The sequence below is a fragment of the Terrapene carolina genome, unplaced genomic scaffold, assembly GCF_002925995.2.
Source record: "Terrapene carolina triunguis isolate 2854851 unplaced genomic scaffold, T_m_triunguis-2.0 Scaffold66, whole genome shotgun sequence".
NCBI classification, from domain to species: domain Eukaryota; kingdom Metazoa; phylum Chordata; order Testudines; family Emydidae; genus Terrapene; species Terrapene triunguis.
This window is the reverse complement of record NW_020664417.1, coordinates 86,851,845-86,874,726: the sequence shown is the minus strand read 5'-3', so window position 1 is coordinate 86,874,726 and position 22,882 is coordinate 86,851,845. Positions and strand designations below refer to the sequence as shown.

General features: G+C 41.6%; 1 protein-coding gene across 2 annotated transcripts in view; it reads right to left on the bottom strand.

Annotated features, from left to right (window-relative positions):
• The window catches only part of LETM1 (leucine zipper and EF-hand containing transmembrane protein 1), a 65,193-nt gene extending 43,044 nt beyond the window's left edge, over positions 1–22,149 (bottom strand). For both annotated transcript variants that reach the window (XM_026648079.1, XM_026648080.1), the window contains exons 1-3: positions 21,963–22,149; positions 16,377–16,434; positions 9,311–9,764 (exon numbers count right to left, since the gene is read on the bottom strand). In XM_026648079.1, the coding sequence (XP_026503864.1) occupies positions 9,311–9,764; positions 16,377–16,434; positions 21,963–22,041 (591 nt within the window). In that variant the 5' untranslated portion in view covers positions 22,042–22,149. The remainder of the gene's footprint in view (positions 1–9,310; positions 9,765–16,376; positions 16,435–21,962) is intronic.
• Positions 22,150–22,882: the final 733 nt, after the last annotated feature.

The following is a 22,882-nucleotide window of genomic DNA, read 5'->3' as shown; positions in this document are numbered from 1 at the left end:
GATGTAAGCAATCCAGGTACTTCGCAATGTAGGTCAGTTTCTAAATCTACAATTAAACGTTGAAGGCCAGGTCTACACTACTTACTTCACAGATTGCTGACCAGCATAGCTGTAGTTGTGTGACAAGGTATGATCTCTGACCAAAATAGCTGTGCCAGCAAAGCGCAGACCCTGGGAAAACCTATACTAGTTGTTTCACTGGGGTAGAGGAGCAGGGTGTCTTGGAACGAGCTATAGAGCTAAAGTGCAGGTTTGCTGGTATAATCTGCATCCACACTAGGAGTGCTTTTCCGGTATAGTATACCATTATAGCTATACTTGCAAAAGTTCTCCTAGACCTGACTGAAATTTCAACTGTAAGATCCTTTTGGAAGCAGCACATGCTCAGCAACACTTAAGAGTTAAGCCATTTTTATTCAGGAGCCAGAAAAATTTGAACATCCAAATTTGAAAGTTTTGATCCACTGTTTGCAGGCTCAAAAGGGACTTATTCATTCCAAAACCAGAAGGCTAATAAATACCACAGAGCTTTAGAAGTTCTGAGTAAGAAAAGGAAAATACTAGAAAGAATTGAAAATTCAGATACAGTACATATGGAATTATTTCCTTCGTTCTCGTAAAAAGAATGCAAAACTCAAAATATATGCTTATAACGCATTAAAATTTCTATGTACATATACAAATATATACATCTACGTTTGTTTAAGGTGAAATCCAAATCTCCTATCCTAAGTCCAAGTATAATGATGGAGAATTACAACCTTTCGAACTATGTGGCATCAGAACACAAGAACCCCATACAGCCACTCTGTAGCCCCTCCTGTAACCTACACACTGCTATAGCCGCCACCATTTACTCTCCCTCCAACCCAACAAGGTTTGTGGCCAGCAAATTCATGCCACTAATTAATACATGTTGTCTGGAGACTCAATGGCTCTGCCCCCAATCTACACTCCCTGCAAAGAGCAGCACCAGAGAGCTTGGTTTCATGACACCCAGCACCAGATCACCATGCAGCTTCTCTGCTTCTCCCATGCAGCAGAACTTGTGCCAGTTATACTCTGGTTTGGCCCAACTGATCTCCTCACATGATTAAGTTCACTAGCCTCTATAAAAGCAGGATTTTGACAGTGATTTTTGGTTTTACACGAGCAATAGTTTGATTTCCTTAGCTGTGTTGTTATTGCTCTTAATGTGGTCAGGTTACTTGGATCTCTGTTCATAATTGCTTCCATAGAGGAAGGAAAGGGGAGGCAGAAATATAACTCATTTGTCAGTTGGTGTGAAGATAAGATTTCACCAGAGACTGTCAAGAGATTTACGGTTTCATAAAATGTTCATTTAAAAAAAAAAATCCAACAGTGAGTTTTGTATGATCTAGAATCACACTAGATTAAGATAAATGTTTTAAGAAAATAAGAAATAAAGGTGTTGAATAAGTTTTAAAGAAAGGATGTGAAAAGAGTTGATTGTCCCTTGGTTCTAATCTTATAACTGGTCATCCAGAAGTTAAGTATTTTGCTGAAATGCGGTAATCTAACCATCTAATGTACCACAAAGCATATTTCTAGTTGACATTCCTTCACTGTCTCTAGATCCATATAATGAAAAAACAAAGTTGTATTTTAAAACTGCAATAAGTGCCTTTTTGTAAATTGGGCCTTTTCTACACTGTTTTTTACACCAGTGTTGCTATCCAACTACTACTCCTGGGGGAAATCTGCGTCACTGCGCATGCACAGAATTCATGGCCCCCACAGATTTCTTTGCTTCCCTGCAGAAAAATGACTTCTGACGGGGAAGCCACAAGAGCAGTCATGTGCCCCTTCCCTGGTCAGTTTGGGCACCCAGAGCAGCTGGTAGAAACGTAAATCACCACCAGGGGCGAGAGGAGGGCTGGGCAGTCATGCGTGAGAGACAGAGACAGACAGACAGAGACAGTCCCTCTCGTTTGCTATTGCGGCATGCTCAGTGTGGAGGGGAAGGGCTTTGGGGTTTTTCTGAAGAGGCAGGTGTGGGACAGGCTCTGTTCCCTCAGGCAGAGCAGAATGTAGCAACCTGCCTGCTTGGTGAAATGTTCCCATTGTTCTTCTGTTTTATACTCCTTGGGGAATTCACGGTGTAAAAATTTTAAGGCTCCTTTACATTGACAGAGTGGTGTAAAGGAGTCTTATTGTAAAGGACAGTATAACCTTATAAATGCTTATGGTGCTTTAGTGATTAGAACTGGTCTACATTTTTGGAATGAAAAAATTTCCTATCAAAATGTGCTCCATGAACTGTTTGCTACTGACCTTTTAGGAGATGGCCAGTAGCCAGTATAAATTATGAGTTTGAGTCCCCAGCCCTCACTTGCTCTTCATTTGCCTATGATGCAACACTGACCATATGGCTGCATATATCTGTTGACTAATAACTAGAAGTAAAGGGTCAATACTAGCTACACTACTATAAGAGGGGGATTGGTGATTTCCTCCAATGCTCCCCACTACCATTCTCCATCCATTGTATTGTAGTTTTAATTATTTTGGTATTTTATTTAAACCAGCTTGATTATATTGCATTATTTTGACAGAAAATATGCAGAATTTTAAAATATTGTGTGCAGAGTTTTTTATTTTTTGGTGCAGAGTTCCCCCAGGAGTAAACTACAAACACACTGTGCCAGTGTGAAAAAGTAACTTACAGCAGTACAAAAAAAAAAAAAGTGTGAAACAAGGCCTTTCATGTTAGAGAAGCACACTTTAGATCGGGGTAGGCAACCTATGGCATGCGTGCCAAAGGCAGCATGTGAGCCGATTTTCAGTGGCACTCACACTGCCCGGGTCCTGGCCACCGGTCAGGGTGGCTCTGCATTTTAATTTTAAATTAAGCTTCTTAAACATTTTAAAAAACGTATTTACTTTACATACAGCAATAGTTTAGTTTTATATTATAGACTTATAGAAAGAGACCTTCTAAAAACTTTAAAATGTATTACTGGCACATGAAACCTTAAATTACAGTGAATAAATGAAGACTCGGCACACCACTTCTGAAAGATTGCTGACCCGCTTTAGATGAAAGCTTAGACAAGGAAAAAAACTGGCATTCCAACAGATCACCAACCCACGGCAAGCAGCACAGTTCAATCACTGCTAGACAACAGCACTTAGGAACAACATATCCTCAGTCAGATCCTGTACAAGCTACCTAAAGACAAGACCGGTCTTTCAACAGCAGTGCTTCCAACTTTCTGTCCTGGTTTGCACATTTTAACATGTTAGAAGCAGTGTGGTCCTGTGAATAGGATACAGAATTTAAGACAGCTGGGTTCTAGTTCTGCCATGTTAACTGAAGTTACAACTTTTGTCACTCAGTTTCCCTCTATCTGTGAAACAGAGGTAATGACAATACCTAACTTTGTTTTTATCTGTATATCTAAAACTATTCACAATGTGTGTGCGCACTAACATTATGCATCTATGCAAACTATCACAATATAGAATTTATTTTTGTTAATCTAACAAAGATGGATTATACCATGGATTTAAAACATTTTAGTATACTCACCAAGAGCCTGATTTTTAGAGCTCTGCGCGGATACAAAATGTGTATCCGCATCCGACACATGAGCCACAAACATGGTCTGCAGATATTAAGTGGATATCTGCAGATTTGCAGGGCTCTACTGATTTTTTTTAAACTAGCTACAAAAAAGCATGCAATTACGGCAACTACATGTGAAAATGAGGATATTTTCATATTTTGCACAAGATTACCAAATGTGCAATGTGATCATGGTAGTGTGTGCAGTTTAGACAATGAAGACTCTGAATATAGCCAGCTGTGTTTTATTCTTGCTTTAAGAATAAACTCATTTTTTCCCCAAGACTCCTTATTACTATTTTCTCAAGCCCCCCTTCACCTCCCCTCCCTCCATCACCCAAAAACCCCTCAACTAGTTGCTGTCAACTAAACTGCTATAAGAAGAAGCGTTCCACTCACTGACTCGGTCAGTGCAGGCTGATAAATGGAAAATTAGTACAAGTTAATCAGTAACTTTAGGCAGATTACTCTTGGCGTACTAAAGAGTATGCCTGCATTACTCAACTGGGGTCTTTTAATTATGCCAGTTTTCAAACAGTTAATTTTGTTTTTACAGCTTCTCAACCTTTGCATGTGAAAGTAATTAAAGCCCTACTTTCTTCCCCAACAATCTTAATATATTCAATTTTTAAAAGGTTTTTAATTTTCTTACTGAATAAACAAGTTTCCTTTTTCCAAGAATTGAAAGCTGCTATCAAGACAGTTATTTCATTTGATCTATTTTTTTTTTTTTTAAAAAGACTAAAATATATTGCTATCCTGATAGCAGAGCATTCCAAGTTCTCCTTCAGGAGTACTACACTCCTCCTCTGTTCATTATTTTTATACAATATTAGCCATATGCCACCAATGTGAGAACCAATATCAAGTTAGGAAGACCTATTCCTAGACCTGTTTCACTTTTTGGAGTAAGTGCTAGAGTGTCATGGTTTTTAATAAATTTAATACCTCTATTTTGCAATCTTAGTTAAAACATCAATGTATCACATAAATCAAAATCAGTACCAACATTTTAATCTGCTTTTTCTTTGCATAGCAATAAATACAAAACTTGTGTGAACAACTTTTCTAGAGGTGCTTTACCTCTGCTACTTTTGGTGAGATAAGAAAATGAGAGCCTGTAGAAAGTAATGGCATGTGCACACTTGCAAGGGGAAAGGGAAAGAGGAAAAAAAGACAACCAGAGAGAGGAGATTGCAATTAGCAACAGAGAGTCCTGTGGCACCTTTAAGACTAACAGATGTATTGGAGCATAAGCTTTCGTGGGTGAATACCCACTTCGTCAGACGCCAAAGCTTATGCTCCAATACATCTGTTAGTCAAAGGTGCCACAGGACTCTCTGTTGCTTTTTACAGATCCAGACTAAGGGTACGTCTATACTTACCTACGGGTCCGGCGGTAAGCAATCGATCTTCTGGGATCGATTTATCGCGTCTTGTCTAGACACGATAAATCGATCCCGGAAGTGCTCGCCGTCGACGCCGGTACTCCTGCTCCGCGAGAGGAGTACGTGGAGTCGACGGGGGAGCCTGCCTGCCGCGTCTGAACCCACGGTAAGTTCGAACTAAGGTACTTCAACTTCAGCTACGTTATTAACGTAGCTGAAGTTGCGTATCTTAGTTTGAAGTGGGGGGGTTAGTGTGGATCAGGCCTAACACGGCTACCCCTCTAAGATTGCAATTGTTTGCCACCTGCTAAAAAGAAAAAAGAAGGACACCCCAGTCTACCTCTGTGGCAGCCAAGTGATATAAAATATATTTCTCTTTAAAAAAATTTAGTTCCACGGGGGGGGGGGGGGGGAGGGAAGAAACACACACAAGGAAGATGGTACATAATGACTAATTACATGCTATCTGCACACAAAACATTATAACCCACCAACCAGAACGTGTGATTATTTTTGCTTGACACCTGCTTGGACCATTACTGGGCAACAAAGTATTATAATCGATGTCTTGGGGTCAGCCCCGAGGTCCGAAAAGACAGATTCTATAACCTAGACTGTCAATGTACAATATGTATGTCCATAATTTCATGTTATTATGGTACCAAATTCAGCAATTTGTATATTTTTAATACTTTCGTTCTCCAATGTTGTTCTTTGTGGCATCTCCTCCTCACATCTAACTCCAGCTTCCAAGATAATTCTCTATTTTTACCTCCATGCAAGCCCTCCTCCTATATTCTCCTATTTGTTTTGGGGGAAAACGTCTCTCTAAAGATTCAGAAGCACCAACATAAACTGAAATCCAACTTATTGATATGAAAGTAAAAGCAGTGTTCAAATTAAAATGATAGCTTGGAAGTTTTCAAAGCGCTCTTTCAATTAAAATGTATGATTTATTTTCTTTGAAGATTTAGCATCACAAGTGATTAATTCTTGCCTCTGTAGACCATCCATCCCATCATTCAAACATTTATTAAATACTAATAGAAAATTACAGTTAAAGTTTAAAATAAAGTTCTACTTCAAAGCAAGTTGTGTAATTCATTACTGGATGAAACTTACAACCTTGCAGAAGGCCCCTTAAAGTGCTGCATAATTGGAGCATGGACCCGCCCCCATTTGTGCAGGCACTATGCACAAAAGTGCATTTCACTCTAGTAGGCATTTAAGGGCCTAACCCTGAGTAGCACTGAGCACCTTCAGAATTGTGCCCTTAATTCTCCAAGAAAAATCTGTATGCAATTCACCAGTGTGGTAAAACATGCCAACTAGGTAACAGTTTAAATTACAAAACTTCAGAGGCATCATCTCAACCTAGTCGATTTCAAAAAAAAAAAAAAAAAGGAGGTAAAGTAGTAGATACTAGAGGTACCCGGAGCTATAGCCTACCAATTTTTGTGATTTACACTTTCCTATTTTAAAAAATGCTTTTCCCTCTTGTTGTTGTAGTAGGAAAGACTCTCATACAAATAGAGAAAACTGACTAGCTAGACTACACAATAGAGATAATGACAGAACATTGACAATGTGGCCTAGTGGACAGGGCAGCAGACTGGGACTCAGGAGACTTGGGTTCCATCTCTGGTTCTGACCCAGCTTTCTGGGTGACCTCGGGCAAATCACTTCCCTTTCCGAGTTTCCCCATCTGTAAAGTGGGGATAATTATACTGAGTTCCTTTGTAAAGTGCTTTCAGATCTATGGATGAAAACTACTGTATAAGAGCTAGGTATTATTATATTGTAATTAAATTAACGGAAAGATTTTTCTTCTCTAATCTTTTCCAGTTGTAGTAATCTTACCTGTTTTTTGTGCCAACAGCAGGCAAAACTTTAAGCTGAACTCACCCCTTCAAGACTTTTTAAGTATTCTTTTAGTATAAGTTGAAGACCCTTGGTCAATTTAATCTTTGGTTCAGGGTTTTGTGGGAAACTTTTTAAAACTAAAGAAACACTTCACTGTCAACCAGTAATTCACAAAACCACTATTGCCCATCACTGAACACATGATCCTTACAAATAGGATTAGTTTTCCTTTGAGCAACTTTCACAAGTTCTTGAAAACAAAAAACAGCTCACATACAGATATTCCAATTTAACACCTATAAACCTTCATGGATTTGTACATGTGAAGCCAAAAACTGAAAAGAAAGTAATCCAAGAGGAATTCTAACACATATCCAGTACTGCAATACGTGACTTACTTACACATGTGCCTATAGCCTAAAATATTATTTCAGATATTTCTTAAGTGAGTTGAAACACACGATGTCAAGACTAGTTAGCTGCTATATTATCTGACAAAATATTTAAAAGGACATTCATTATACCAAATACGCTCTCAGTCTACCTGCCTCCTCTGTTCAGGTACAGTATAACACTGCCCTCTTGTAGGCTCTCTATTGTCATAAAGAGACAGCTTTGATTTTTTTATTTATTTTTAAACTTAATGCGCTTTTTTACTTCAAAGAAAAGCGAAACAAGATCATCTAAGGACATTCAATGCATTATTTGATGCTAAATTTTTCTACATTCTGTAGGTCTGAGAATGTACTACTGTATGTTCTGAGTCACACAATGTAACAACTACAATTTAGTTAAATCATCTCCTTTTAGGCTACATACCAAGAACCTGTCCATTTTCAGTCCTTGTACTAAAAATAGTTTTAAGAAAATAAATAGAAACTACAAGCCTGGTTTAAATTCAGAGTCGAGAACATACCTTCAAATCCAAGCACAATGGGAAACATTCTTAACATCAACCACTAAATTGTGTTAAGATTTATTCTGGTTTGAATCATAGCTCACACAAGTGGTTCCAAGTGTTTTCAAATTAGTCTATTTTGTTTGTGCACAAATAAAATATACATTTATCCATTTTACACTCAGAACATCTACTATAATAGTTCAAATAGCTTGGTTTTCAAACATGGATTTCTGGTAAGCAATTGGTTCCCAGTATTGCATAATTATTTTTTGTACATTAAAAAACCTGAAAAATTATATTTTGACAATTGACTAGTAAAAGATGTCCCATTTGTCAGAAGAAATGTTTATTGCATATTGCATAAGTGCATTAAAAATATTGATATGGGAAAAAAAACAAACTATTGAATAGAACAGCTGCAGCTTCTGTATGCATGTTCATTTTTGATATACGATACAGTACTTTTTCCCTACATTGTGCCTTTGTATTGGAGATCTTGTCATTAATTAGTTATAATCTTCAATAAATAGGTATTGCAAAAAAGGATATTCAATTGAAAAATAAATCACTAAATTTTGATAGTGTTCATGATAAACTGCAGACATGCTGATGCTGCTGTGGGAAAAAATGTAAAATTGTAATTTAATTTTAATCTTGAAACAATGCATTAAATGTGGGTGATTGTCCAATTATTTAATGGAACAATAAGAAAGTACATATACAATTATTTTGTCTAGTTAACAGTCACAATTATGAAGTATCTATAACTTTGGGATAACTTGGTCTCTGATCCTAAGTTTTTCTGAAGACACAACTATGACTAAATTAAATTAATGGAGATATCCCATCTCCTAGAACTGGAAGGGACCTTGAAAGGTCAGCGAGTCCAGCCCCCTGCCTTCACTAGCAGGACCAAGTACTGATTTTGCCCCAGATCCCTAAGTGGCCCCCTCAAGGATTGAACTCACAACCCTGGGTTTAGCAGGCCGCTCCCTCCCCCCTCCTCAAGCAAACTAAGAGCTTGTCTACACTACAGCTGCTGGTCGATTTACGCTACGCAATTTTGAGTTAAGTTAGTAGCGTAACAACTAGACGTAGCTTAGATCTACTTACCATAGGGTAGACACTACGCTATGTCGACGGGAGACACTCTCCCACCGACACTGCTTCCGCCTCTCGTTGAGGTGCAGTACAGAAATGGATGGGAGAGTGTTCTCCCATCAATTGAGCATGTCTTCACTAGACCCACTAAATCCATGCCACTGCATCAACTGCAGCAGCGCCGATTTAGCTCCGTAGTGAAGACCAGTCCTAAGTTCGGGAGACTCACTAAAATAAAGTAATATACATATAAATATAGATACTGTTTATGTGATATGAATAAACCTCAGTCTTTTTTTCAATTGGCTGCATCAGATACTGGGTAAAGTTCTCTTAACTAGGGATGCTAGAGGTAACCTTATTGATTCTAAATACAAAGAAAAAAGGACAAGGAACCCACTCAATTTAACCCAGGCAAGGAGTCTAATCACTCAATAGTAAATAGAACAGACTACATGTACTCATTACCTGTCTCCGTTCCCGGCGAGACAAAACGTTGCCATGAAGTACTCGCCAGAGCATTCTTGCAGCAATTTTTGTGTCAATCCATAACAATCGAAAGCCATGATAATAGTGCTTCACCTCATCCACAATCTTCTGTCTAAGAGATGTTTTAACCACCTCTACTGTTGGACTATATACCGGGCCTCCTTCTTCCATCTTCTTGGTTTTATCTTTTAAAGACTTCAGTGACTTTTCCACCATGGAGTCATCATTACGGGGATGTGAAGAATGCCACCATCGTACTGGAAGGTACTGGGGCCCCAAAATGCCCAAACTTGCAAACGGAGTCCATGAGCCAGGAGAGCTCACAACTTTAAAGTACATTTGTTCAGGTCCTTTAGTCCAACAACTGTACTGATCTTTCTTGGAGTACATGTAAACAGGGTGGATACTAGTGCAATATTTGAAGTGTACATTCCTTTAAGAAAGAAAGAAAGAAAGAAAAAAAGACATTTAAGAGATCCAACAATATGTGCTAAAGGAGAAAGTTCTGCTATATGTTTAAAATCACAATTATGAAGATCAAAAGGTGTATGTCACTATCACTTGAAAATAATGATTATATATACACACACGTCATAACTTACTTACAGGGTCTTTTCCTGTAAACTACTTTCAAGGGAGGAAAAAAAAACTGTTGTTTCAAAATTTCAAAAGTGAGAAAAACAGTGACCAGAAGTGCATTCAATTTAGAAAGCTAAGTGCAGAAGTAAAACTAGAAATCAGTGAGAAGTAACTTATCTAAAGCATTTTAGATCTCCTATAGTATGTGGATGGCACACAGAGACAAAGTACAAGCTGCTAGGGTTAAGGGGGAGAAAGGACATTAGTATCAGATAAACCTACTTAAAAGAGTTTGCCCCTTTATCATCTCTTTACCTCTAACCTTCTTTCTTCAGCAGATATTTGGTCTGCTGAAACTGCAAGCTCAATCTTATCAATGGTCTGTATTGGACAATAGACTCCTATTTCATTAACCACTTTTGATCCCTTTCTGAAAGAGGAATTAAATGCATTCTGAAAATGAACATAAAGGCATTGTTCCAAAAGTGCTCATTACATGTACAAAATTAGAACCACTCCCTAAATGCAATCTGGTTTGTACTTTAGCACTTTTCTTACCATCTGGAACACTGAAGTAGTAAATGTAACATTTAACTTAAGTGCAGTTAATTCTGTATTAACTGAAAGTCAAGTATGAAGTCACCCCTGCTAAATTATAGGACTGAAATAGCTTTGATTTTTCCCAGCTTAAATTTTCAGGGCTGGCAGTTAGAACTTTTCTTTCTACTTATAAAGCAAGCAATTTGATATTAATCAAGGAGACATGAACTGGGATCCCTGCTACAGTTTTTTTTGTTTAAGTGTAGAACTGTACTTTAACTTATTTATGAACTATATTTGATGATAGAATACCTGAAAGGCAGTTGATAACCATCGTAGCTCAAGATAGCAGGTCATGACAAATCTATGCTGCGATCGTGCCCAGGGTATGGTACTCCCAAAGACAACTTCTTCAAGCCTACCTTGCCCATTATTAACATATGAAAATGTTTTCAAAATTGCTTAGTATAACCACTGTCCTACACTATGATTTAATTAATATTTTATTATGGAAGTGTCATTTGCAGTTTTCTAGAGTTAAGGCTGAGTTGAGTTTTGCACTTAAAGCAGGGATTCAGCCACTTCATTACTCTTGAAGAATAAGCATATCCTCCCAAACACCACTTACTCTGAATACAGAATGAGTTTTCTGAAAATTTACAATTAAATCTATTAGTTCATCAGTTAAAATTAGTTTTTAAAATGGGTCCTTTAAGACTTGTCAAACCATACTTTTGTCCTTAATGATCTCAGTAACAAAATAACAAACCCTTCAAATTTCCCATATAATTAAAACTGAAATCTAATGCACAGGCTACATTTGAAGATTTGTTTGTAAGTGGGAGGTGGGAAGAAGAGGTTAATGGTAACCTTTTGGTGCTATTCTTTGTAACTGAATGTTTTCTCTTCAGAACAGCTTTTCTACAGAGAAGATAAGAGACACGTACTTAATCACAAGATGTCAAAGGCTATTTAAGATACAAAAAATAAAACTATGGAAAGTTAAAAATTACACAGGATTAATTTATTTAACAAAAATAACTACCTAGCATCACTTGCAAGGTAGCATTTTTATGGAATTAGTTAAATGGGAACCCCAGGACCCTGTACAGAAGAGGTAAATTTGGATCTAATGAGGAATAGAAATTAAATAGTGACAAAGTGAGATGTTCTACACTCCTGGGAGAATTCTGTGCCACTGCACAATGCAGAATTTGCGCAGAATTAATGTTCTGTGCAAAATTTCATTTTTCCCTGCAGAATTGGTGCTGCGGAGATGCTGGCCACCACTAGGGGCCGCTGGATCCAGCAGAGCCTGACTCTCCAGCTCGCAAATACAGGACACTGCCGGCGGTGGGGCGGGGGGTAGGAAAGAGAGCTGGAGGGGGTCCAAGCAGCTGCGGTTCCCAGCACATCCTGAAGGAAGGAGGTGGCGTGCAAGAAACTCCATACAAACCTGGGACCCAGCATCACAGGATGTTTGTCTCTCTAGATCCCTGGGCTCTGGGGAGTAGGGAGTTTCGGTATCTGGGCTGGGGGGTACCCCCCAGCTGGGCTACCAGGTAGGGGATGCAGGTGCCCGGGCTCTAGGGGGGTGCCCCATGGCTAAGCTCTAGGGGGGGATGCAGCTGCCTGGGCTGGGGGGCGCCCCACAGCTGGGCTCTGGAAGGGGGGTGCAGGTGTCTGGGCTGGGGGGGTCCCCGTGATTGGGCTCGGGGGGGGGGGGGGGGGGGGGGGGGGGGGGGGGGGGTCTCCCACAGCTGGGCTCTGGTGGGGTGGGGGTGAGGGTGTCTGAGACCGGAGGGGCAGAGTCTTCCCCCAAAGTGTGCCCAGCTGGCATGTGTGACACACCCAGACTGAGGCACCCAACGAAAGCATAACAGAGAAACAGGACCTGGGTTGTCAGAAGGGTTTCTTTAACGCTCTACTCCTACGGGAATTTTGTGTGTGTGTGTCTGTATTGTTACAGACATACTTGCTGACAGGTATTTTGAAATATATTACCAAAATAATTTAAAATTCTGCATACGAGTTCCAAATATTATGCGCAGAATTTTTAATTTTTTGGTGCAGAATTTCCCCAGGAGTACTTCTAACACAGATTATACATTCGTTGATACAGGAAAAGAGTAAAACTAAGTGGCCTATTTTCAATGTGGAAGCTGGCTTATAGTACAGATCCTTTGGCAACTCACTATGTCTGATGTTAATGAATTTATTTATAGTCTAGTATAGGAAGAGAAACGCCAAGCAAGTAAAATATGCTGATGACTAAATTTAATCAAGTTGAGAAAGAACCTAATAAAACTGGGCAACATGATGGTAGATGAAATTTAATGTAGAAAAGTGCAAGATAACACACATTTAAAGGAACATTTGAACTATTAATTCACATTTGACAGATTCTAAATTAAGCATTCAGACATCAGTGTTATTATGGACAGCTCAATGGAGATATCTGATCAGTGCCCAGGAGTAGTCCAAAAAAAAAAAAAAAAAACCAATTTAAACACCATTATCTAATTAGATTGTAACCCTCACCTTAAATACTATATTCAATTTTGGGTACCACATCTCAAAAAAAGTATAGCAGAAATAAAAGTGGTCCAGAAAAGGACAAAGAAAACAGAGGCATGGAAAAGACTCCGATACAATAGGAAATTAAATGTTAGGACTACATTTGTAGAACACTTGGAAGTTAGGAGGTGCATGCTTTTCCCTCAAGCCCTACATCCAAAAAGCCAAACATATAATACCCGACTCTCCTCTCATTGTGGAAACCCTCTTTAGTTGGGAGAAGAAAAGATCAGAGTGGCACTGCAGAGACAATACACTCAAAAAAACCCAAGATCTACTGTTTGTAAATAACTCCTTTTTCTCTTTCAGGACATGGTTGCACAGCCCCACTGCTAGCAAGTTTCTTATAATGACCTCCCACTGACCAGCAGGAACTATGAACCCCACAGATTCAGTGATGGTACAAGTTAATCCAGAACTCTAGCTTCCATAATATATAGGATGCATCCATATAGTGCCAGAGATGGGGCGCAACTACACTGCAGAAAATTTCACCTGACCGTATTCAACTGATCATGGGGATGGTCAGAGTTCACACCAGTGACTCTTCTAAGACCCCCCAACATATTCTCCACCAAACCCTTCAAAGGGTGAGATTTGTGGAAATTTTGATTGACCAATCAAACCAGCACCCTAATGTTAGTGTCCTGTCTAGGTTTGTTGATGTAATCCTTGTCAGAGTACCACTTTTACTGTGTGATCAACCACTGGCACCATCCAAAAAACTGATATTGTGAATTGGTGGAATGCAGTTCAATACTTCCTTAAGGGCCACCATTTACAAGATAACACCTTTCAGTCTGGTATTTAGCATCTGATTTCAGCAGGAAGACTTTGTGCCAACACTACTCATGATTAAGGTTAAGATTTAGTCAAGAGTATTTTTAGTAGAAGTGATGGACAGGTCACAGACACTAAACAAAAATTCACAGCCAGTGACCTGTCCATGACTTTTACTATAAATACCCCTGACTAAACCTTAGCTGATCCTATGGTGCTGCTCTGGGGGGCTGCCGGGGCTGACAGCTGGCCCCTGCTCCGGTGGCAGTGGCTGACTGCTTCTGGGGCCGCTGGTGCTCCAATGGTCCCCAAGGCTAGCTGCCTGGGAATTAGCCTGTACATACACCAATCTGTCACACCCTGATTCTTCAGTTCCTCTCTATCCATCTGCCCAAGCTGTCATAAAGCCAGGGTCTTCCTGTCTCTATCGTTTATGTAACTAATTGTAACCAGTTCATAAGTAATTTTATTAGGTGTATTATATTCAAGTGGAAGAGAGAGCGAGAGAGTGTGTGAGTGAAAATATAAAATGTGTGACCTTCCACTTATAGCCACATTACTGAAGAATATGACCTACGTTTTGAGCATGTAACTATAGCTTCCTAAAGTTGTCAAGGACAGACCCAGGGCAGCTTATTTTAATGCTTGATACCTTCCAGAACACAAGACATATCCACTGTGACTGTGTTCCAATTAAGGGGTCTACCCCAAGACAATGGCTTTACTACAGATAGGAGTGGGCTGGAGTGAACTGGATTTTCCCAGTTTGGATCCAGAGGGCTGGAATTTCCAAGCCAACCACCTGACTGGAGTTCTGCAGCTGATCGGTTGGTTACTTGACAGAAGGGGCAGAAATCTTATTTAAGGGCAAGAACTGCTCTAGCCTCCTTCACTCTCACTGGCTGACCATTGCCAGACAACAAAAGGACTACAGGAGAGGGCCCACCCATCCAACATTTTCAGAGGTTTAGGACTCTTAGGCTTAGGAAGGGGTGAGCACAGACTTAGGGGACACAGGCTTCGTTGTTTTTCCTAACGATATGTAACTCTTATATGCATTAAGAGTAAAAGTTATTGTGGCTAAGAAACTCCTGTGCAAAGCCTGTGTTCCTTGCCTTACATATCACATGGTCCCTGAGGGTTTAAACTATAAATCAGCGAGGTGGAACTCTGGGGAGCCTCTCTAAGTGACTGGGGAGATTTGGGAGGACAGCATTGGTTTTTGGGCCTAAGGCAGTTGGCTCATGGAGTCCCACATCCTACAGAAGGGTCTTCACCAAGGAGCGTACCTTAGAAGCCCCGAGTTATGAACAGGGACTGAATTCTGCCCAGACTCAGCAGGCTTGGGAAGTGCCCAGGACCCAAAGGTTGAGTGCAATAAAGACCATCCACTTGAAGGATTCAGCCAGGACCATAACACAGGGTACATATAGCCTTGGCCTATTGAATGTGGGGCTAAAGTGAACTGTGCTTGCCCCCTAACTATCAATAGGGGCCTACCAAATTCACAGTCCAGTTTGGTCAATTTCGTGGTCACAGAATTTTAAAAATCATAAATTTCATGGTTTCAGCTATTTAAATCTGAAATTTCAGTGTTGTAGGTGTAGGGGTTCTGACCCAAAAAGGAGTTGTGGGGATGGGGGTCACAAGGTTATTGTAGCGGGGGTTGCAGTACTGCTACCCTTACTTCTGTGCTGCTGTTAGTGGTGGTGCTGCCTTCAGAGCTGGGCAGCTAGAGAGTGGCAGCTGCTGGCCAGGAGCCCAGCTCTGAAGGCAGAGCCGTCACCAGAAGCAGCGCAGAAGTAAGGATGGCATGGTATGGTATTGCCACCCTTACTTCTGTGCTGCTGCCTGCAGAGCTTGGCCGTCAGTCAGCACCTGCCACTGTCTGGCCACCCAGCTCTGAAGGCAGCGCAGAAGGAAGGGTGGCAATATCGCAACCCCCCTAAAATAACCTTGTGACCCCCCTGCAACTCCCTTTTGGGAAAGGACCACCAATTTGAGAAATGCTGGTCTCCCCCATTAAATCTGTATAGTATAGGGTAAAAGCACAAAAAGACCAGATTTCATGGCCCGTGACACGTTTTTCAGGGCTATGAATTTGGTAGGGCCCTATCAACTACTGCTCAAAACCGATTGAGACCAACATTTACATATATGTATGCGATCGTGGAGTTTGGACCAGCAGTGTTATGAAGGAGAGTTTCCACTTCCAGTGGTGTCACTTGCATTGATCATCAGAACTGAATTCACTTTTTACTGCTTTCACAAAAACAGTGTTTGTTTACTGCATTGGCATAAGACAAGGAGGATAGATTGGGAGAAAAGAGAAAAAAAAAAACATGTCACATATTCCTACTCCCAAAAGGGACATAACAGGCATATGACTAAGGTACTATTCTTGGGCGTCACTTTGTGGCTCTATAATATGGGTTGTGGCTAGTAATTGTGTGTCTTGTCCAGAAGACTGATAACTATGTTCCATTATGATGTACTAAAGCTTTTAGGATAGCTTGGCAGAGTTTTAAAAGACTAGAAAAATAATTGTGTCATGTTTACGTTTACTTACGTATGGTTAATCAACCTCAGAGACACACAACTGAGACAAGTACGGTCTCCCAAGTTACCTGAAAAAAAAAATACAAATAATTCGCAAACAGATTGAAATTTATGAAGACAATTCACCCATAACATTAATAATAAACTAAATTATTTTAAAAGGCCAATTGTTACTTTAGAAATTAACCTTGTCAGGTACAGCACTTTAGGCCAAAAAATGTAGGTTGTTTAAAGGTTTTACAAAACTATTAATTTTTCTTCTTTTTAACTTTAAGAAGTTTGTCTAGATCTGAAGAGTCCCTTCTGATGTGCAACTTTAGCCTTGTAGCAATGTGGAACACATGAGCTCTAGGCCAATAGAAAGGAAAAAAGAAGGTTCATGCTCTTTGTTGCCAGGGCATTAAAAAAAATCAGCCATATAAGTATAATCGGGATATTTGCAAAGAGAACATCTGCAGCTTAAAGTACTTGGCACTGCCTCTTTAGGAAACCTTAACCAGGATTACCTGTTTAGGAAGCAAGAAAAGCATCCATTTGGATAAGAGCTGTAGACAAACAAATTTCCCCTACTGTAAAACCAGTAACAAGAATGATAGAATTACTTTTAAAATTTACACATCCTAAAAAAGGCTTCAGATACAGAAAAACTTACATACTATGTCAGGGGTCGGCAACCTTTCAGAAGTGGTGTGCCAAGTCTTCATTTATTCACTCTGATTTAAGGTTTTGCGTGCCAGTAATACATTTTAATATTTTAGAAGGTCTCTTTCTATGAGTCTATAATATATAACTAACCTATTGTTGTATGTAAAGTAAATAAGGTTTTTAAAATGTTTAGGAAGCTTCATTTAAAATTAAATTAAAATGCAGAGCCCCCTGGACCGGTGGCCAGGACCCGGGCAGTGAGAGTGCCACTGAAAATCAGCTCGCGTGCCGCCTTTGGCATGCGTGCCATAGGTTGCTTACCCCTGTACTATGTCTTTGTTTTTAAAATTCAGGTGAAAAATGTAACTCCAAAAGTGTAAGCCAGTGGTGCTTAAAGGCTTGATCTTTACTGGAAGAATACTTAAGATTCTAAGAAGTACTTAAACTACTTATTTGCTGAACGAACAAAATGAACTAAGATTAAATTAGATCGAAGATAAAACAAAAAACTGTTATAAATGGATTTCTGTCATGAAACAATGGGTTAATAACACAAGTTTGTTCCAGCTGAAAGAGCACATGAAACAATAAGACGACAAATCAGCAGGGAGGAAGAATTTAGTCAGAAAACTGTGACTGATAATTGAGAATCATTTAATAACAGCTTACTAGATACCCAAGAAGCCATAACCCCACAATCAAGGAAGAAGGGTGTGCTGGTTTAAAGGGGAAGTGAAGGCAGCTGTAAAAAATTAATATAGAACCAAATAAAAGAAAGGGAGGCTAAAATAGGGAAAGTAGTAGTTAAAAATTACTTAGACAAGTTAGGTGTCTTCAAGTCACCAGGGTCTGATGAAATACATCCTAGAATACTCAAGAAGCTGACTGAGAAGATAACTGAGCCATTAACGAAGTCGTGGAAGACAGGAGAGATTCCAGAGGACTGCAAAAAGGCAAATATAGTGCCAATATATAAAATAGGGAAATAAGGGCAAACCGGGGAATTACAAAGCAGTCAGCTTAACATCAGTACCCGGAGACATAATGGAACAAATAATTAAGCAGTCAATTTGCAAACACCTAGAAGATAAGGTGATAAGTAACAGCATGGATTTGTCAAGATCAAATCATGTCAAACCAACCTAATAGCTTTCTTTGACAGGGTAACAAGCCTTGTGGATGGGGGGGTGAAGAAGAAGTAGATGCGGTATATCTTGACTTTAATAAGGCTTAGGCAATGTCTATACTTGCCATTTAAAGCAGGAAAAGTCCTTTTTTTGTGTAAAAACCATCTATACTTGCCAATTACTTTTTGTGGGGCATCCTGGGTCCCTGCACAGCCTCCTCTCCCCAAACACTGATCAACTCCAGTAGCTCAGTATTAGAGGGCTTTCCCTCTACCTTCCCACTTCCCTGGTTCTTGTCACGCAGACAACAATTTACCAAGGCTCATAGTAGATTCTCCATCACTAACAATTTTAAATCAAGACTGGATGTTTCTCTAAAAGATCTGCTCTAGGATTTATTTTGACTGTGTTATATACAAGGTCAGACTAGATGATCACAATGGCCCCTTCTTGACCTTAATCTATGAGCGTACATGGCACCTACAGAATACCTGCAGAGTTTTTGCTTTAATAACACATTTTGGCATAATTAATTTTTACATCAAAACTCATCCAACATGAAATATTCTAATCAGTTACAATTGTGAGAAAATATCGCTATGCCATAAAAGCTAGCAGTATGCCCATTTACTCTTCTGTAACTTAGTTTACAGATTAAACATATTCCCTATATTCTAAATCTTCAGAATGCTGTAGGCAGAAGGACTGGATGACACAAAGAATGGTAATAAAATTCAACCTTTTGTCCATGTCACAAGTTGAAATTCAGCCCAAATCTCTCAGTTTTTATATCGCATCCTTTACTTCAATATCTGAACAAAGACCAGTAACTATAAGAGATCAGTATATCAGATGGCTGTTGTTGGCCAGTATGCCACATTATAGAAAGCGTCTATTACAAGAGGCAGCTTTACTGGCAACTTCAGCAACGGTCATGAATTGAACTGGCAAAGCCATTTTACCTTCATTCAAAGTGACTGATTCCTCCAGCTCAAGGTTGAAGGTAATTGGTAAAGCATTGCAAGAAAGCTTGCACTGCTATTATATGTCCTGTGGCTAGAATACTGAAGCTCCCACAGCTATCGAGCTAGCCCCTTTCACAAATACTAAAAGAGATTTGAACAGTTAAAAGCAACTAACCCAAGGGTGGGCAAACTACGGGCCGCGTCTGACCCGTCAAGCCTTTTAGTCTGGCCCTCGAGCTCCCACTGGGAAGCGGGGTCAGTGGCTTGCCCCGCTCCGGCACTCCAGCCGGGAAGTGGGGTCAGGAGCTTGCCATACTGCTCCTGGAAGCAGCGGCATGTCCCGTCTCAGCTCCTACATTTAGGGGCAGCCAGGGGGCTCCGCTCTTCACGCTACCCCTGCCCCAAGTGCCATGGCCAAGGGGAGCTGCAGGAGTGGCGCCTGTGGCTTGGGCAGTGCGCAGAGCTGCATGGCCAGTGCCACGCCTCCGCATAGGAGGCGTAGGGTGGCATGCCATTACTTCTGGGAGCTGTGGGGGTGGCGCCTGGGGATGGCGCAGCACACAGAGCCATCTGGCCGCGCCTCCGTGTAGGAAGGACATGCCGCTGCTTCCAGCAGCGGCTTGAGGTAAACGCCGCCTGGAGCCTGCACCCCTGAGCCCCCCACAACTCCCTGCCTCAGCCCGGAGCCCCCTCCCGCTCTCTGAACCCCTCAGTCGCAGCCTGGAGCACCCTCCTGCACCCCAAAGTGCTCAGCCCTACCCCAGAGCCCTCACCACCACCCCAACCTAGAACCCCCTCCCACTCCCTTAACTTCTCATTTCTGGCCCCAGCCCAGAGCCCACACGCCCAGCCAGAGCCCTCACCCCCTCCCACACCCAACCCCCAATTTTGTGAGCATTTATGGCCCGCCATACAATTTTTATACCCAGATGTAGCCCTCAGGCCAAAAAGTTTGCCCACCCGTGAACTAACTTGCCATAAGTTATTGACTATTAAAAAAAAAAAATTGGATTCCTCATAACCATTGTTATTAATGGTTCCCAATCCTGCTGGAAAGGCATAACGAGTGGGGTTCCGCAGGGGTCTGTTTTGGAACCGGCTCTGTTCAATATCTTCATTAACGACTTAGATATTGGTATAGAAAGTACGATTATTAAGTTTGCGGATGATACCAAACTGGGAGGGATTGCAACTGCTCTGGAGGACAGGGTCATAATTCAAAATGATCTGGACAAATTGGAGAAATGGTCTGAGTTAAACAGGATGAAGTTTAACAAAGACAAATGCAAAGTGCTCCACTTAGGAAGAAAAAATCAGTTTCACACATACAGAATGGGAAGAGATTGTCTAGGAAGGAGTACGGCAGAAAGGGATCTAGGGGTTATAGTGGACCACAAGCTAAATATGAGTCAACAGTGTGATGCTGTTGCAAAAAAAGCAAACGTGATTCTGGGATGTATTAACAGGTGTGTTGTGAGCAAGACACGAGAAGTCATTCTTCCGCTCTACTCTGCTCTGGTTAGGCCTCAGCTGGAGTACTGTGTCCAGTTCTGGGCACCGCATTTCAAGAAAGATGTGGAGAAATTGGAGAGGGTCCAGAGAAGAGCAACAAGAATGATTAAAGGTCTTGAGAACATGACCTATGAAGCAAGGCTGAAAGAATTGGGTTTGTTTAGTTTGGAAAAGAGAAGACTGAGAGGGGACATGATAGCAGTTTTCAGGTATCTAAAAGGGTGTCATAAGGAGGAGGGAGAAAACTTGTTCACCTTAGCCTCTGAGGATAGAACAAGAAGCAATGGGCTTAAACTGCAGCAAGGGAGGTCTAGGTTGGACATTAGGAAAAAGTTCTTAACTGTCAGGGTGGTTAAACACTGGAATAAATTGCCTAGGGAGGTTGTGGAATCTCCATCTCTGGAGATATTTAAGAGTAGGTTAGATAAATGTCTATCAGGGATGGTCTAGACAGTATTTGGTCCTGCCATGCGGGCAGGGGACTGGACTCGATGACCTCTCGAGGTCCCTTCCAGTCCTAGAATCTATGAATCTATGAATCTATGAATTTGGGAAACCGCAGTCAGTTGCCAAATTCTTAAAACAAAATAAACACGTCAGATTTAATTGTACTCAATTTTAAGATTGACTTCTTGCAAGTGGCAAATCAATTAGGTTTTTATTTACTTTCGGGATGTGTAGCTTAGACAAAGAACCCACGTATTTGAAGAAAGAACACCTTGAAAACCAAAGCCAATGATGTCTTAACTCAAAGACCAAATAAAGCTGATGACAAGGTAGAGCAGGAACTAAGTAGTTTACACAAAGGAAAAACTTCTGGGAGGTTCCAGCCACAGGAGCTAGCGATAAAGCAAAGCACCGGTGACTTGTCAGCCCAGGAGCACCGCCAACAAATCACTTCTACATCATAGCTCCAGGCTTCAGCTAAGAGAAATACAGGAGCTACGGGCCCAGGAGAGGTGTGGAAGGAGGACGCCTCTCCGGGGCAGGATGAGATCACCACGCGCCGGCACCCAACGCGCCTCACCCACGTGAGTTCAAGGTTGCTCTGATGACACCCGGTGATCTTTGGAAGCCGGGAAGGGAGGCAGCCTCGCACCGCGCCCGCCGGGCCCCAACCTCCACCGCCCGCCTCCCAGTCACTGTCCCCTGAACGGTCAAGCCCATAGCCGGCTCCCCCAGCCCCAGGGCCCCGCCAGGCCCAGCGCCCCCCTCACTCCGTCCGCCTGCGCTAGAGGTGCGGGCGCACTAGGGAGGCCGCCAGGGCCTAGGCCGGCGGCTCGGGTCCCACAGAGCCGGAGCCCAGCGCTGCTGCGCCTGCCCAGCCCAGCCCGGCCCGAGCCTTACCCCACTTGGGCTCCCGGCGCAGCGGCCTGGGGAGGCAGCAGACCCGCTGGCTGCAGCTCCTCAGCAACATGGACGCCATCTTCTCTCTCTCTCGCCGCTGGCTGAGGTGACGCTAAGGGTAACGGCAGGTTCCCGGCCTGGTCATGTCCCTGAATCCTGCTGCGCCTCAACACGGAAACAGAACCGCCGCCTGCCTTATTGGAACAACCGGGAGGTGGGCGGGCGCCGGCGATATTTGCATAGACCCGCCCCCTGCTGCTCCCATTGGACTAGGGATCCCAGTGTCGCATTGCAAGCCGGGAACGCAAGGGTAGCTCGGAAATGAATGAAGAGCGCTGCAGGCTGGGAGCTGTAGTTTTAGTTGTGCGTCTGTGTTGGGGCGGGGGAAAGAAGCAAGGATGCAGGTTGGGAGGAGATTCAGGCAGGTGATAGCGTAACAGTAACCTTAGAGTCAGTGGATACGGATGCCTGCCATGGGAATGGGCTGCTACCCTTTTGTAATTTAATCCATCTCCAGTGACCCCATATGATTAGTGTTGTTGTGTGGTGTTAGAAAGAAATGTATTCTTTGGCAAAAATGGGGTAAATAAAGCCACTTTAGATCCCTCAATCTGGAAAGAAACCTGGCAGAGAATTTGAGGTGGCAGTTGTAATATTTCAAATTTTTTCCTGCTATTGAGGAAAAATTGGAGAGTATAAAATCTGCACTGTTGCATGTGGCAGGTCAATGTAGTAGTGCTCAGTAACCATAGAACCTTATGGACATGTGAATTTTGACCCTGTAACCACACTCCCATTCTGTTACTATTATTGTCATCCCTTCCCCCCACACCCTCGTTTAACTGATCCTGTGTGGTGGTTGTGGGGGTTTTGTTTGTTTGTTGTGGCCCCTCTCTTTGGTTGAGGGGATTGTCATTTTT